Below are 12,276 nucleotides of genomic sequence, written 5' to 3' on the forward strand. Positions count from 1 at the left end.
CCCTCCCGTTCTCCTTTGTAATAAAGTGGCTAGGTCAATTTCCACATCAGCGGCTGCCTCATACCAGGGCTGCAATCTACGGGGGGGGGGGTCTCCTGTTCACACATTGCTGATAAACTTCTTTGTTTAACCCATCAGCGAAACGGCTTCTTCAGACCAACCCCTCATATAAGCTGACAGCTCCTGAAATTCTTGCTCATACTCAGCCACTGATCTTTTCCCCTGTCTAAGAGTTGTAAATTTAATTCTCGCTCGGCGCTTGGTGAGGGGGACATCAAAATGCTTTCTCAAAGTTGCCATTAATCCATTAAAGTCTCTTAAAAGAGGGAAATCATTACTATGTAGTCCGACCATCCAGTCAGCTGCTTTTTTTTCCAGAGCCATTAATACTATTCTCACTTTAGCTTCATCTGATCCCAGGTCTTGACCATACATTTGCATATAATTCCACACCTGAATTATAAATAGCCCGAGTTCTTTAGGGTCTCCAGCGTATTTCACACTTAAAGGAGGAACCTTAGCCATTTGGCGTTGGCGAGCCCCCCCCCACTCTTGGAATGTCTCTAGCCACAGGGATTGGGTCAGCGCTGGGTCAAGAGCCGAGGTGGCGCAGTGGTTAAATGCAGCACTGCAGGCTACTGCTAGATCAGCAGTTCAGCGGTTCAAATCTCACCGGCTCAGGGTTGACTCAGCCTTCCATCCTTCCGAGGTGGGTAAAATGAGGACCCAGATTGTTGGGGGCAATATGCTGACTCTCTGTAAACCGCTTAGAGAGGGCTGAAAGCCCTATGAAGCGGTATATAAGTCTACTGCTATTGCTATTGCTATCTTTTGCAATTCCCCCTTCGCCTCCCCCCAGCCTTTCTCAAACTAGGCAAAATATACCTTCTCTCTGTTTCCTCCTCAGGTCCTCTGTCCACTCCACTCTCTCGAGCCCGGCGCTTTTCCCAGGCTCTTTCGAGAAATTTCATGGCTTGGGACATCATGAGATCTTTCTCTTCAGGGCCACGCCAGTCAGCTGCTGGTTTTCTGGGTCTCCCCACTGTAATCCCAGATAACAGTTCTTCAGCTTCCTCTTTCTGTCCCACTCCCCAAGTCCACCTCGGTCGAACAGATGGTTCCTCTACTTGCAGGTCGGCCAACATTTCCATCAACAAAGGAGGTGCAGCCGCTCCCATGTCTTCCTCTTGATCACTGCCATGGAGGGACATTTTTAAGCGTTGAGTGCACCCCCCTCGGAAGGTGTTCGTTCCGGGATGGGTGCGAAGTGAGATTCACCTTAGTGTCACTGCCCCTTCATTTAATAACCAAGAAAGGAACCACTCAACTCCATTTTTCAGAATTAAGTGTACTTTTACTGATTCTAAATGATGAGAAGCAAAGCAAACTGAATCTGAGTAAAAGAGCGTGAAAGCAATAGATATCAATACATGATTCATCCCCCTCCCCTTGGTACCCCAGTCTATAGTCCAATCATAGGTCACCCAACTGTCAGGTGGGGGACATCTTCAAAAATCATCATCAGGTTGGAATGCTGGACAGTTGGCCTCGGCGGGAAACGCCCCTCCTTTCACATGCGCAAACAGATGGTGAGAACAACCCCCAATTAACAGTCCTCCTGCACAGAATGTTTCCCTCCCCAAATACCATGCCCTCCCTCCCCGTTTCAATGACAGCCGAAAAGCAAGCAGTAAAGCAGAGACTGACAAGTACTTCAGACTACATTGCAGTTCATCAACTAAGGTTTCTTCATGTACAGCTAGTTCTTTATTAGTGAAGGGCTAGTGAACAAAAATGAGTCAGGTCCCTGAACTGATAATACAGGTGGCTCTTGATTAACAACCATTCTTTCAGCAATCAAACTTATGATGGTTTTGAACAGTTAGTACTTATGACAAGTCCTCCACGTTCTAGCTGTTGCCATGCTCCTGCGTTCATGTGGTTGTGATGTGAGTGCTTGGCAACCAGCTATATTTCTAACCATTGCAGCATCCTTCAATCATGTGATTGTGATTTGCAATTTTCCTTTATGGTTTTCCACAAGCAAAGTCAATGAGAAAGCCAATAGGATATCTTAATTCACAGTCAGGGAAAGTCCTCACTTAATAATTCATAGTGATTTGTTTAACTGGTGACTTTTGGAACTGCTATCAGTAAGCAAAAAGTCATGTGATGTCACACTTTACACTGCATTGCTTAGTGATCAAAATTCAGGTCCCAATTAGCATTAAGTGAAGATTACTTATCTTCATGATTATGTAAAGTAATGAACTTCCTAATGGAAGAATATAACGTCTATAGCTCTTGTTCCTTTTTTATGATTTGTACCTTAGCATTTGATTGCATATTTATATTTGCTTCTGTTTTTGAAAAGATCATTTGTTTATACTTCTGTAGTTAGAAGTTGGATTTCTTAATTTTATGCATATTATTCTCTATAATGCACTAGCTTTGCTGTTACATCAACGTGCAAGGATGGAGAGGTTAGCAAAGGAGCTGAACTTTGAGAATGAGGAACTTGAGAAACTTAAAGCTGACGTAAATAATATGGAACATGATCTTATGCAAAGGCGTCTGAGAAGAGTGAGCTGTACAACCTCAATCCCAACAGTAAGCAATTTTTCTATAATTATATTAAAATAAAATTGTTCTTTATTGACAGTATGAATTTCACTATATTTTAAATTCATCATTTTTCATCCAATATGTAAGTCTCAGTTGAGTTGTTTCAGCTAGTTACATGTTTTCTTAGTTCCTTCGTATGCTTTATCACCTCTTCCAAATTCTGTAATACTATCTCAAGTGTTGTTGGTTTGGAGTTGTTCTGAAAAGGCATGTCAGCAGTATGTTGTTGCTTCAGATAAAAGTAGGAAACCCTAGTTACAAACAATATTCTAAAACTTAAGGCATCATATCTGTTGTGATCTTTGACAAAGCATTGATTGAGAATTGGCAGAGGTGGAGTGTTTTCTGGGTATTGTCTTTCAATAACTACATGCTTGCATGTGCTAATATATTAATTCTGTAATTCTTTTTATATTTCTTAAATTCCTTCTCCTAAAATAATATGTTAAGTTGAAGTTCTGATAGAAGATGATTATTTGCCCCAAAAGGGGACATAGTGGCATAAAGGCTTAATGATGCTGGATGTACTGAACAATTACCAGCACTCTGGCAGTTTGAGTCCAGCTCCACAGGACATGGTCTTTTGTCCCCAGCTCCTGCCCACCTAGCAGTTCAAAAGTATTGTTTGTGTATAGAGAGATAGGTTCTGCCATTTTGGTGGTGGGAAACTGCTTGCTGCGTTCTATGCCCAAATTGTTGTGATAATAACTATATATCATAAAAAATTATATACATAGTTTTATTAGCTTTAAAATATAATATCTTTACATCATTATTGATATTTTGCCATGGTGTCTCTAATGGAGGTTTCGGGCCTGCAAGCCATCTTTTCATTTTGGACTTCAGGCCTGCCACACTTTCTACTATTCATTTTTTCCAGGGTGCTGCTCAGGAGTGTCCAAGCAAGGGTTAAATACAGCCAAACTGCCCAGAACTGAATTGAAACTTTAAGCCACGCCTGGTGCTGATTATCTTCAGTTTTTTTCAATTCAGCTAGCCCAGTGGACGCACTTAGAGTTTCTCTTCATTCTAACAGTTTTACTTGGACTCTCTTTAAGCTTAAATTGTAAGTAGTTTGGATTTGAGATGTGAGCAGGCTTAGTGAGATATTATTTTTCCCAGTGATTTACCATCTGATTCTCATTCCTTGTCCCCCCGGCGTCCTGCTTGCTACCCAGGCGCCGCTAGGGACACAGGCAGCTGTCGGGGAAGCATGCGGGTCGGAGTTCCGATGCCAGCGCTGCCACAAACCCCGCTGTGGGGGCGAATTTCCCCACTGAGGCTCCTTTGCTGCCGTCTGTGCCTCCTGGAGGCCGGCGTGCGATGCGGCCCCTCAGGGCTCTTGATAGACTTGGCGGCAAGCTTTAAATAACGTCAGAAAGTTCCGGCTGCCATTTTGAAGCCACTTGCAGTTTTGATTTTCACTTTGAACCGTGTGCCGCAGCTGCCTGCAGCCTGACTCATGGCAGGAGCCGCGCAGTGCCTTCTGGCTGGCAATTTGGCCTGTTTCTGTATTACTAGAGCGGTAAGGATTGGGGCCTACCGGTCACAGACCTATTGATTCTGCAAGCGCTGGGAGCAGTTAACGCTCGCGCATATTACCAGGTGACTGGAATTTGGTGCTGCAACCTTCTACGTCTCTCTTCGAGCATTTTTTGGTCTGCGAAGGGCTTTTGCAAGGTGGTGAGTGGAGGTAGTCTCTATTTCATTAGCTAGGTCCAACGTTATCACATGGCTGATCAGGTACCAGAAGACCCCAACCAAATAGGGGGCTCATCCAGGGCTTTCTCCAGGCAGGCCGGCATGGCTGCCAGGGAGGCCATCAGGGGCTCTAAACTGTACTCCAGGCCCAGGCTTAAGCAGGGATTGGGCCCAGACAAGGACGCATTGCGTCGCCAGAAGGCCCTTGAAAAGCAGTTCTCCAAGGCCCAGCACCAGGCACAAACCTCTCATTCGTTGATTCCTGAGGAGCCCTCCATGGAGGTTCCACCAACTCAAGCACAACCTATTTTGGATAGTGAGGAGGAGGGCCAGTACCTGAGGTTTACCTACGCCGGTCAGCACTACCAGTATCGGGCCCTGCCGTTTGGCCTGTCATCGGCTCCCAGGACGTTTACAAAGATCCTCGCAGCAGTGGTGACCTTCCTCAGATCCCATCCAGTGAGGCTGCACTGCCACCTGGACGATGTTCTCATCCAGTCATCATCCCCTCAGCAGGCGGTCTGGGACCTACAGTACACGATGCAGGTACTTCAAACTCATGGTTTTTCCATCAACTTGGAGAAGAGTCACCTTCATCCAACAGCCAGGCTGCAACATCTAGGGGCTGTCATCGACACCGTCACCTGCCAGGTCTTCTTATCACTGGAGCGGATGGCAAGCCTCAGGGAGAGGGTCATGCAGGTGCAGCGGTCTCCCCAAGCAAAGGTCATTCAGCTGTCACAGCTCCTAGGCAAGATGATTTCGTGTCTGTCTATCGTCCTGTGGGCATGACTTCATTCTCGCCCCCTCCAGTGGCTCCTGTTTTCTTACCAACGGGCCAACGAGAGCAGCTCGCCGAGGCTCATCCTGGTCTCCATGAAAGTGCATCATTCGCTCAGGTGGTGTTTGTCCCCAGCCTTGACGAAGGGATCCCTGTTCAAGAAGCTGACCCGGCTCACCATCATGACGGATGCCAGCCTGTACGGTTGGGGCAGCTTGCTCAGGGCAGGTGGTCCACAGCCGAAGCATCCCACAGCATCAACTGGCTGGAGCTGAGAGCGGTCCGATTGGCTCTGATTCGTTTTCAGGTTGGTATTCGGGGACATCACGTGAGGGTGTTGACGGACAATGTCGCGACGAAGACGCACATCAACTGCCAAGGGGGCACGCGCTCCAAGTCCCTGATGTCAGAGGCCAACAACCTAGGTCAGTGGGCAGAGGAGCGTCTTCTGTCCATACAGGCAGAGCACATCTCCGGCACAACCAACACCCAAGCGGACTGGCTGAGCAGAGCCACAGTCGACCACTTGGAGTGGTGCCTACATCTGCAGCTCTTCCAGTGCATAGTTCAGAGGTTCGGTTGCCCACAGGTAGACCTGTTTGCCACGACGGCCAACTCGCACCTTCCCAGGTTTTTCACAAGATTTCACAACCCAAGGGCCGAGGGAGTCAATGCCCTGCAATGCCCTTGGCCACAGGAGCTGCCTACGCCTTCCCACTGTTACCTCTTCTTCCCCTGGTCATCCGGAGGATCCTGGCGGAGGCAGCGGAGATCCTGCTGGTGGCTCCCTTCTGGCCCAGGAGGACCTGGTTCACAGACCTGGTGAGTCTCTCTGTCGAAAATCCATGGCGGATTCCACCGCAAGAGATCTCTCTCAGTCAGGGGGGCCTTCAACATCCAGAGCCCCAGTGGCTACAACTAGCCATCTGGCACTTGAGAGGGATCTCCTGAGCAAGGACAACCTTTCCACCAAGGTGATCTGTACCATCCAGACGTCACGGCGCCCTTCCACGACTCAGATCTATGACGCTACCTGGAGGGCTTCTACTCATGGTGTTTTGGCTCCCTCAGCTTCAGTTCCGGTCATTCTGGACTTCCTGCAAGACGTCCTTGACAAGAGTTTGGCGCCTAACATTCTCCGCCGTCAGTGGTGGCGCTTTCCACCACCCTGGCTCCTGACGGTAGGTTTCTCTGGGACGTCATCCCACCATCCGCAGTTTCCTCAGGGGGGCTGCTAACCTGAGTCCCCTGGCGATTCACAGATATCCGACCTGGGACCTTACCGTGGTCTTACATGCCCTTGTCGAGCCTCCGTTCAAGCCCCTTCAGACAGCCAGCATGAAACATTTGACGTTTAAAACCGCCTTTCTCATTGCCATCTCTTCTGCTAGGCGTATTTCTGAGCTGGCTGCCTTGTCTGTTCGTGAGGACTTGTGCCTGATTCAACAAGGCAGAGTGATCCTCAGACTGGACCCATCCTTCATTCCTAAGATTAATTCCTGGTTCCACCGAGCTCAGGAGGTCATCCTCCCTGACTTCTGTCCGCATCCCAGACATCCCCATGAGAAATGCTGGCACAAGCTGGATGTACACAGGGCGCTCCACAGATACATCAAGCATACTGCCAGTTTCCGGCGTTATGAGTCACTCTTCATTTCCTTCCAGCTGTCATCTCAGGGCAGGAAGGTGTCTTTGTCTACCATTGGTGGGTGGCTTAGGGCCTGCATTGCCCTCGCTCATGTCCTGCAGTCTAAACCGGTGCCCAATCGCATCATGGCACATTCTACTAGGAGCGCTGCCACCACGGCAGCCTGGGGGACTTGGGCTCCGATTGAGGAAATTTGCAGAGCGGCCACCTGGATTTCTTTGTCTCCATTTGTGCGGAATTATAAGCTAGACAAGTTTGCTTCAGTGGAAGGGGCCTTTGGGAGGTGTGTGCTGCAGGGCATCCATTCCAGTGGAGAGACCCTGACTGCTTCTGCTTCCCGCCCTAGTGACATTTAGCTTGGGTATATCCCTTGCTTGGACTCTCCTGAGCAGCACCCTGGAAAAGGACCATTGGACTTACCTGAAGGGTCGTTTTCAGGGCACTGCGAAGGAGAGTCCACCCCACCCTGGGGTCTAGCTCCGCTGTTATCTAGTTAAGTTTGGATTTTTCAGTTGGACTTGTTTATTGTTGTATTGTTGGATTCTATTGTTGGACTTCTCAGTGCGCAATGGTTCCATGTCTTCATTGAAAAAAATCTGAAGATAATCAGCATCAGAGGCGTGGTTTAAAGTTTCAATTCAGTTCTGGACAGTTTGGCTGTATTTAACCCTTACTTGGACTCTCCTTCACAGCGCCCTGAAAACGAGCCTTCAGGAAAGTCCAATGGTCGTTCTATTGTGGGAGGGGGGATTATACAGAGTTGGGTGATAAGTAGCCATTATAAGATTCTTTCTAGAAAGCCAAGGTCATCCTTTGCCTCTGTATCTGGCCGGAACTGGATGGATGGAAGCTGCCAGCATGGCAGTGGAAGATTGGACCATGTGATGGACTTGCAGGTGTGGTGGCAGGATACTGAACTTTCAACTGGGAAAGGGGGAACCTGGAAGCTTTCAGATTCAGGTTTTCCCAGATGTGCCAACATGGGTCTCTTAATAAATTGGAATTTTGAGGAATCCTTTGCCTCGGACTCTGATTTACTTTTGGATGCTATTTGGAACCCTGACATTAATCCGGATCTCCATTAAAATACTTCACCAGCTGCCCCGAACATTGGGGTGCTGTCCGGAGTCCTGAGCCACAGCGTCGACCTCAACTTGGGCAGCGTAAAGAGTCAGGGAAGATGGAGGAAGAGAAGAAGGCCACGGGGGAAGCTGTAGATCAATGGTTCCTAAACCTTTTCAGTCCATCGCCCCCTTGGTGCTACAAACTGATCCTCAGTGCCCCCCATCCAGTGGTGGAATTCAAACTTTTTTATTACCAGTTCTGTGGGCATGGCTTGGTGGGCGTGGCTGGGGGGGTCATGTGACTGGGCGGTTTGCACGACGGAAGGAAGATAGTAACAGTAAAATTCAAAACTATAACAATTAATTGCACATTTATTCAAAATCCAATTTAAAAACCTTTTTAGTTAATGTTAATTCAACAAAATTGTTGAACATGATCCAGTGATACCAGGTTTTCAAAGTCTGATAGTCATTTATCAATTACCTTAGTGACTAGTAACTTAGTAAACTCAGTAAAATTTAGTAACTACTTCACTGTTCAGTAAATTCTTAATGTGATGGATGGGCTTGATGAAGTGATACCAGTTTCCCAATGTTTGGTTTTAAGTCACTTAGCAGGAGTCTTAAATCACCACATTCAGTAATCTGGAGTCGATTTCTTTGCTTGGAGAGAAGTTGGATGACTACACTGAAGCCACCAAACATGATGTTGGAAATTAAACAAGGAGCTTCTTAACCACTGTCCATAGTGCAGGATAGCGATCAGAAATTTCTTTCTGTAACCAAAACTCTTGGTACGATTTCTTAAACTTTGGCTTTAGCTCAATGTCATTTTGCAGCTCTATGAGTTGTTCCTCCACTACCCCATCTTCCGCAGTATCTGAAAATGGATTTATCACCCAATCTGGAATTTTTATCAAAAGAAGATCTTGATATCGCTCAGACATATCTTTATGCAGCATGTCCAAATGGTCACAAAAAACGTGAAGATCATCATCTTGTATCCCACCTTTCTCTTCTAGCTCAGACAAGCTCGGAAATTGGTATAGCTCACGACGGCCTATATTGCGCTTGAATAGAGTTGAATAGAGTTGAAATAAACATAGAGATGACAGATTTGGCCTTAATAAGATTGACCTCATTTCCTTGCAACTGCAAATTCACTTCATTGAACTTTGCAAATAGTTCTGGTAAATAAGCAATGTCATGCCTGATCTCTTTGAGTTCACCATTGAGCAAAGCATTCTTGTCTTCAAAAAACTCCACAACAGTGTCAAAAAGATTGTAAAAGCGTCTCACACAGTTACCTTTTGATAGCCAAAGGACTTCTGTATGAAGCAGCGAACGATCAAAATCTTCATCACTGAAAAGATATTGAAAAAGTGACATGACCATTTTTGACAGTTATGACCATTGTAGCATCCCCATGATCGTAAGATCAAAATTTGGATGCTTGGCAACTGACTCATACTGTATTTACGATGGTTGGAGTGTCCCGTTGTCATATGATCATCTTTTGCAACCTTTTGATAAGGCAAAGTCAATGAAGGAGCCAGATTCACTTAACAACGTTAGTAACAAGTGCAGTGATTCATTTAACAAGTGGCAAGAAAGATAATAAAATAGGGCAAAATTAACTTAACAACTTTTCACTTAACAACAGAAATTTTGGGCTCAATTATAGTCGTAATCTGAGGATTACCTGTAGTCTGCAGCAGGAGGAAAAAGGCTTTTCAGAAGGCAAAGAGATAGCAGAGTTTGGAATGTAGGCAGGAAGAAAGCAAGTTTGTATCTTCCCTAGCAATTTTTGAAATACAGGTGGTCCTTATCTTACAACTATTAGTTTAGTGACAGTATGAAGTTACAATGGCACTGAAAGAAATGAGTTATGACTGTTTTTCACACTTATAACTGTTGCACCATTCCCATGCCCATGTGATGAAAATTCAGACCCTTGGCAACTTACTCATATTTATGATGGTTGCAGTGTCCCGGGGTCATGTTGGTCACTTTTGTTACCTTCTGACAAACAAAGTCAATAGGAAAGGAGGAAAAATGCCACTTTATAGCTAGTACAACTAATGATTAAAGATATTTCACTCATTACTGGGAATGAGATCAGGGCAATGACAATTCATTTTGGGGGGAAAAACACAAGGATGTAGTCAGGACATGATGTTAAACTGCACTGTAAGCTACTTTTGATAGGTATGTCAATGCTTGAGAACCACTTGTCTCAATTCCACAAACTATTCTGAACAAAACATGCATCCCTCTTTCAGCAGATCAGCCAGCCAGCTAATGCTATAAAATTATTACTAATTTAAAACACATTTTCTGGAGTATTTCCAGCAGTGGGCAAGATTAAGATTGTTTATTAATCCAGATGATTTTAAAAAGAATCTTATTAACAATACTAATACTATAGAAAAAAACATCTGCATCTATGCATCTATGAAGTAGTTGCACAATCACGCCCCAGCATGAAAGGATTACAATCCACAACCTCTTTTGTACACTGTTCAATCCTTATTTATATAAGAAAGTAGCTCAAGCGAAGTAGACACTCTTCTCCTTAGAATCACATTCCAAAATTTCAGCATCCCTTGCAATTTTTTATGGAGACAGCAGCTCAGTTTCTACACAGCATGACAGACCGGCTGAGGGTCTCCGTGTGCTCATGTTGGGTGGGCAGGACTTTCGGCTCTTGTGAAGCTGTTCACCCATGTGCCCATTCGTTAAATAACAGCAGGCCGTGGAGAAGTAAGGTGGCAAAACTGACGAGAAGCGGGGAAGATAACTCCATTGCTACGGTTAGGGGTTCACGGCCATCCCCTCCCCGCAGCTGGAGGAGCAGTTTTAACCGCCAGTCTCGTGCGATGAAGAAGAACCCAGCCCTTCCACCCGTTGAAAGTACATGCAAGACCTGAGCCTTCCCAAAGGCGTGCCATTGCCGGTTCCTGGTGAGGCGAGACTGAGCCGCCGCCTCCGCGGGGAAGGACTCTTGCTTTCGGTCCCATTGCATTCCTTTCCACGCCTGCATGCTAGGCTAGACAAGTCGGGAGACAGTACAGCAGAACACCTGCAGCACTCCTCTGCCATCTCCCTTGCCTCTTAGCAACCCCTGCTGCCCCCCTTGCCTCTTAATGCCCCTAAGTCATCCCACTGCCCCCCAGGGGGCGGTACCACCCACTTTGGGAACCACTGCTGTAGATGATGGATCAGCTATTTATATTGAGACCATCTACTCGCCTTCCAAGCTGTGGTGGAAACTGTGGAAGCCGTGGAGAGGGAATGCCAGCTGGGAGCCAGGCGCAAACAGGCAGCTCCTGGGTGACCCTCACAACCAGACCCGATTGCAAGACAAAGCTGAGGGATTCACCTTTCCTAAGGAGATGCTGTTGGAACTACAGATGGGTGCAGGATCGGCCTCGACCCAGAGTGGAGGACGCCAAAGCAGATGCCAACCAGGCACTCCAACGCTTGGGGATTCCTGTCACCATCACACAGCCAGTCGTTGGCCGGCCTTCAGACCAATTTGCACAGCTTAACATGAGTGGGATGACTCCTTGCCTTAGCACTGAGCCCCCCAGGTGGACCCTGGCCCAGCCAATGTTCACCTTCCCGGGACAAGACTCCATAGCGCCCTGAAGTGGAGATTCAGGCTCCTTCCATACAGCAAAGAGTGGGTCAGCCCACAACCTTGCCGCTGAAATGAGACCTACAGCAGCCCCCCTTCACCCTGGGGTGCAGACGGCCCAACACATGAGCTGGGGGGTCAACCTAGCCAGCCAATGAGAGGCCAGCAGCAGAGCTTTTAGGGAATTCTTACCCCCAGCCTGCTACTGGCAATTGGGTTTCCGCCAGCAAGTCAAATCCCACTAGAGTGGGCTTTCTACCCAGGCCAAAGATGGGTCCAGTATCAGTGGACGCCTGCCCCCCTTCCATAGACAGCACCAATGCAGTCGTCTGGGACATTCCAACCCCAAGCAGTCACCTCACAAGTGATACCGGTCCAACTGCAACCACAACTGCCTACCAGAAGACCTCTAGGGCACCAAACCCAAACAAAGCAAGGTGGTCAACATGGGCACAGAGCATCAGAATGCTTGGCCCTGGCTCCAGTCCCACAAGTGCGCCCCCCAGCTACAAGTGGGACTAAGAGGACCCTGCGGAAACCACACAAAAAGAGTCATCTTGGCTACCAAACTGACGAGGTTCCTCTCCAGTCTGAGGAAGCAGACAGTGAAACCCCTCTAGGCTCAGAGGAGGAAAGTAGCAGTGAAGATGACCCGATGGTAAGTGCAGCTATCTGTCCCTTTGCCATCAAAGTCAAGCTCACCGTGAGAAAGAAGCTTATGCAGTCTGTTGGGCACTACTCACCTGGAGACATTTCCTGGGGGGGAGGGGGGATGCCATTCAAGGTATGGACTGACCATAAAAACCTCGAAGCTCTA

General features: G+C 47.2%; 1 protein-coding gene across 8 annotated transcripts in view; it reads left to right on the top strand.

The window, feature by feature from the left end:
* TAB3 (TGF-beta activated kinase 1 (MAP3K7) binding protein 3) overlaps window positions 1-12,276 on the top strand; it is a 50,743-nt gene that overhangs the window by 21,365 nt on the left and 17,102 nt on the right. For all 8 annotated transcript variants that reach the window (XR_004255600.1, XM_032219391.1, XM_032219396.1 and 5 more), the window contains one exon: window positions 2,450-2,610. Coding sequence is in view for 7 of the 8 variants with exons in the window: in XM_032219391.1 (XP_032075282.1) it covers window positions 2,450-2,610 (161 nt within the window). In the remaining variant the exon portion in view is untranslated. The remainder of the gene's footprint in view (window positions 1-2,449; window positions 2,611-12,276) is intronic.

Source organism: Thamnophis elegans, chromosome 6 (genome assembly GCF_009769535.1).
Source record: "Thamnophis elegans isolate rThaEle1 chromosome 6, rThaEle1.pri, whole genome shotgun sequence".
In the NCBI taxonomy this organism is placed as follows: domain Eukaryota; kingdom Metazoa; phylum Chordata; class Lepidosauria; order Squamata; family Colubridae; genus Thamnophis; species Thamnophis elegans.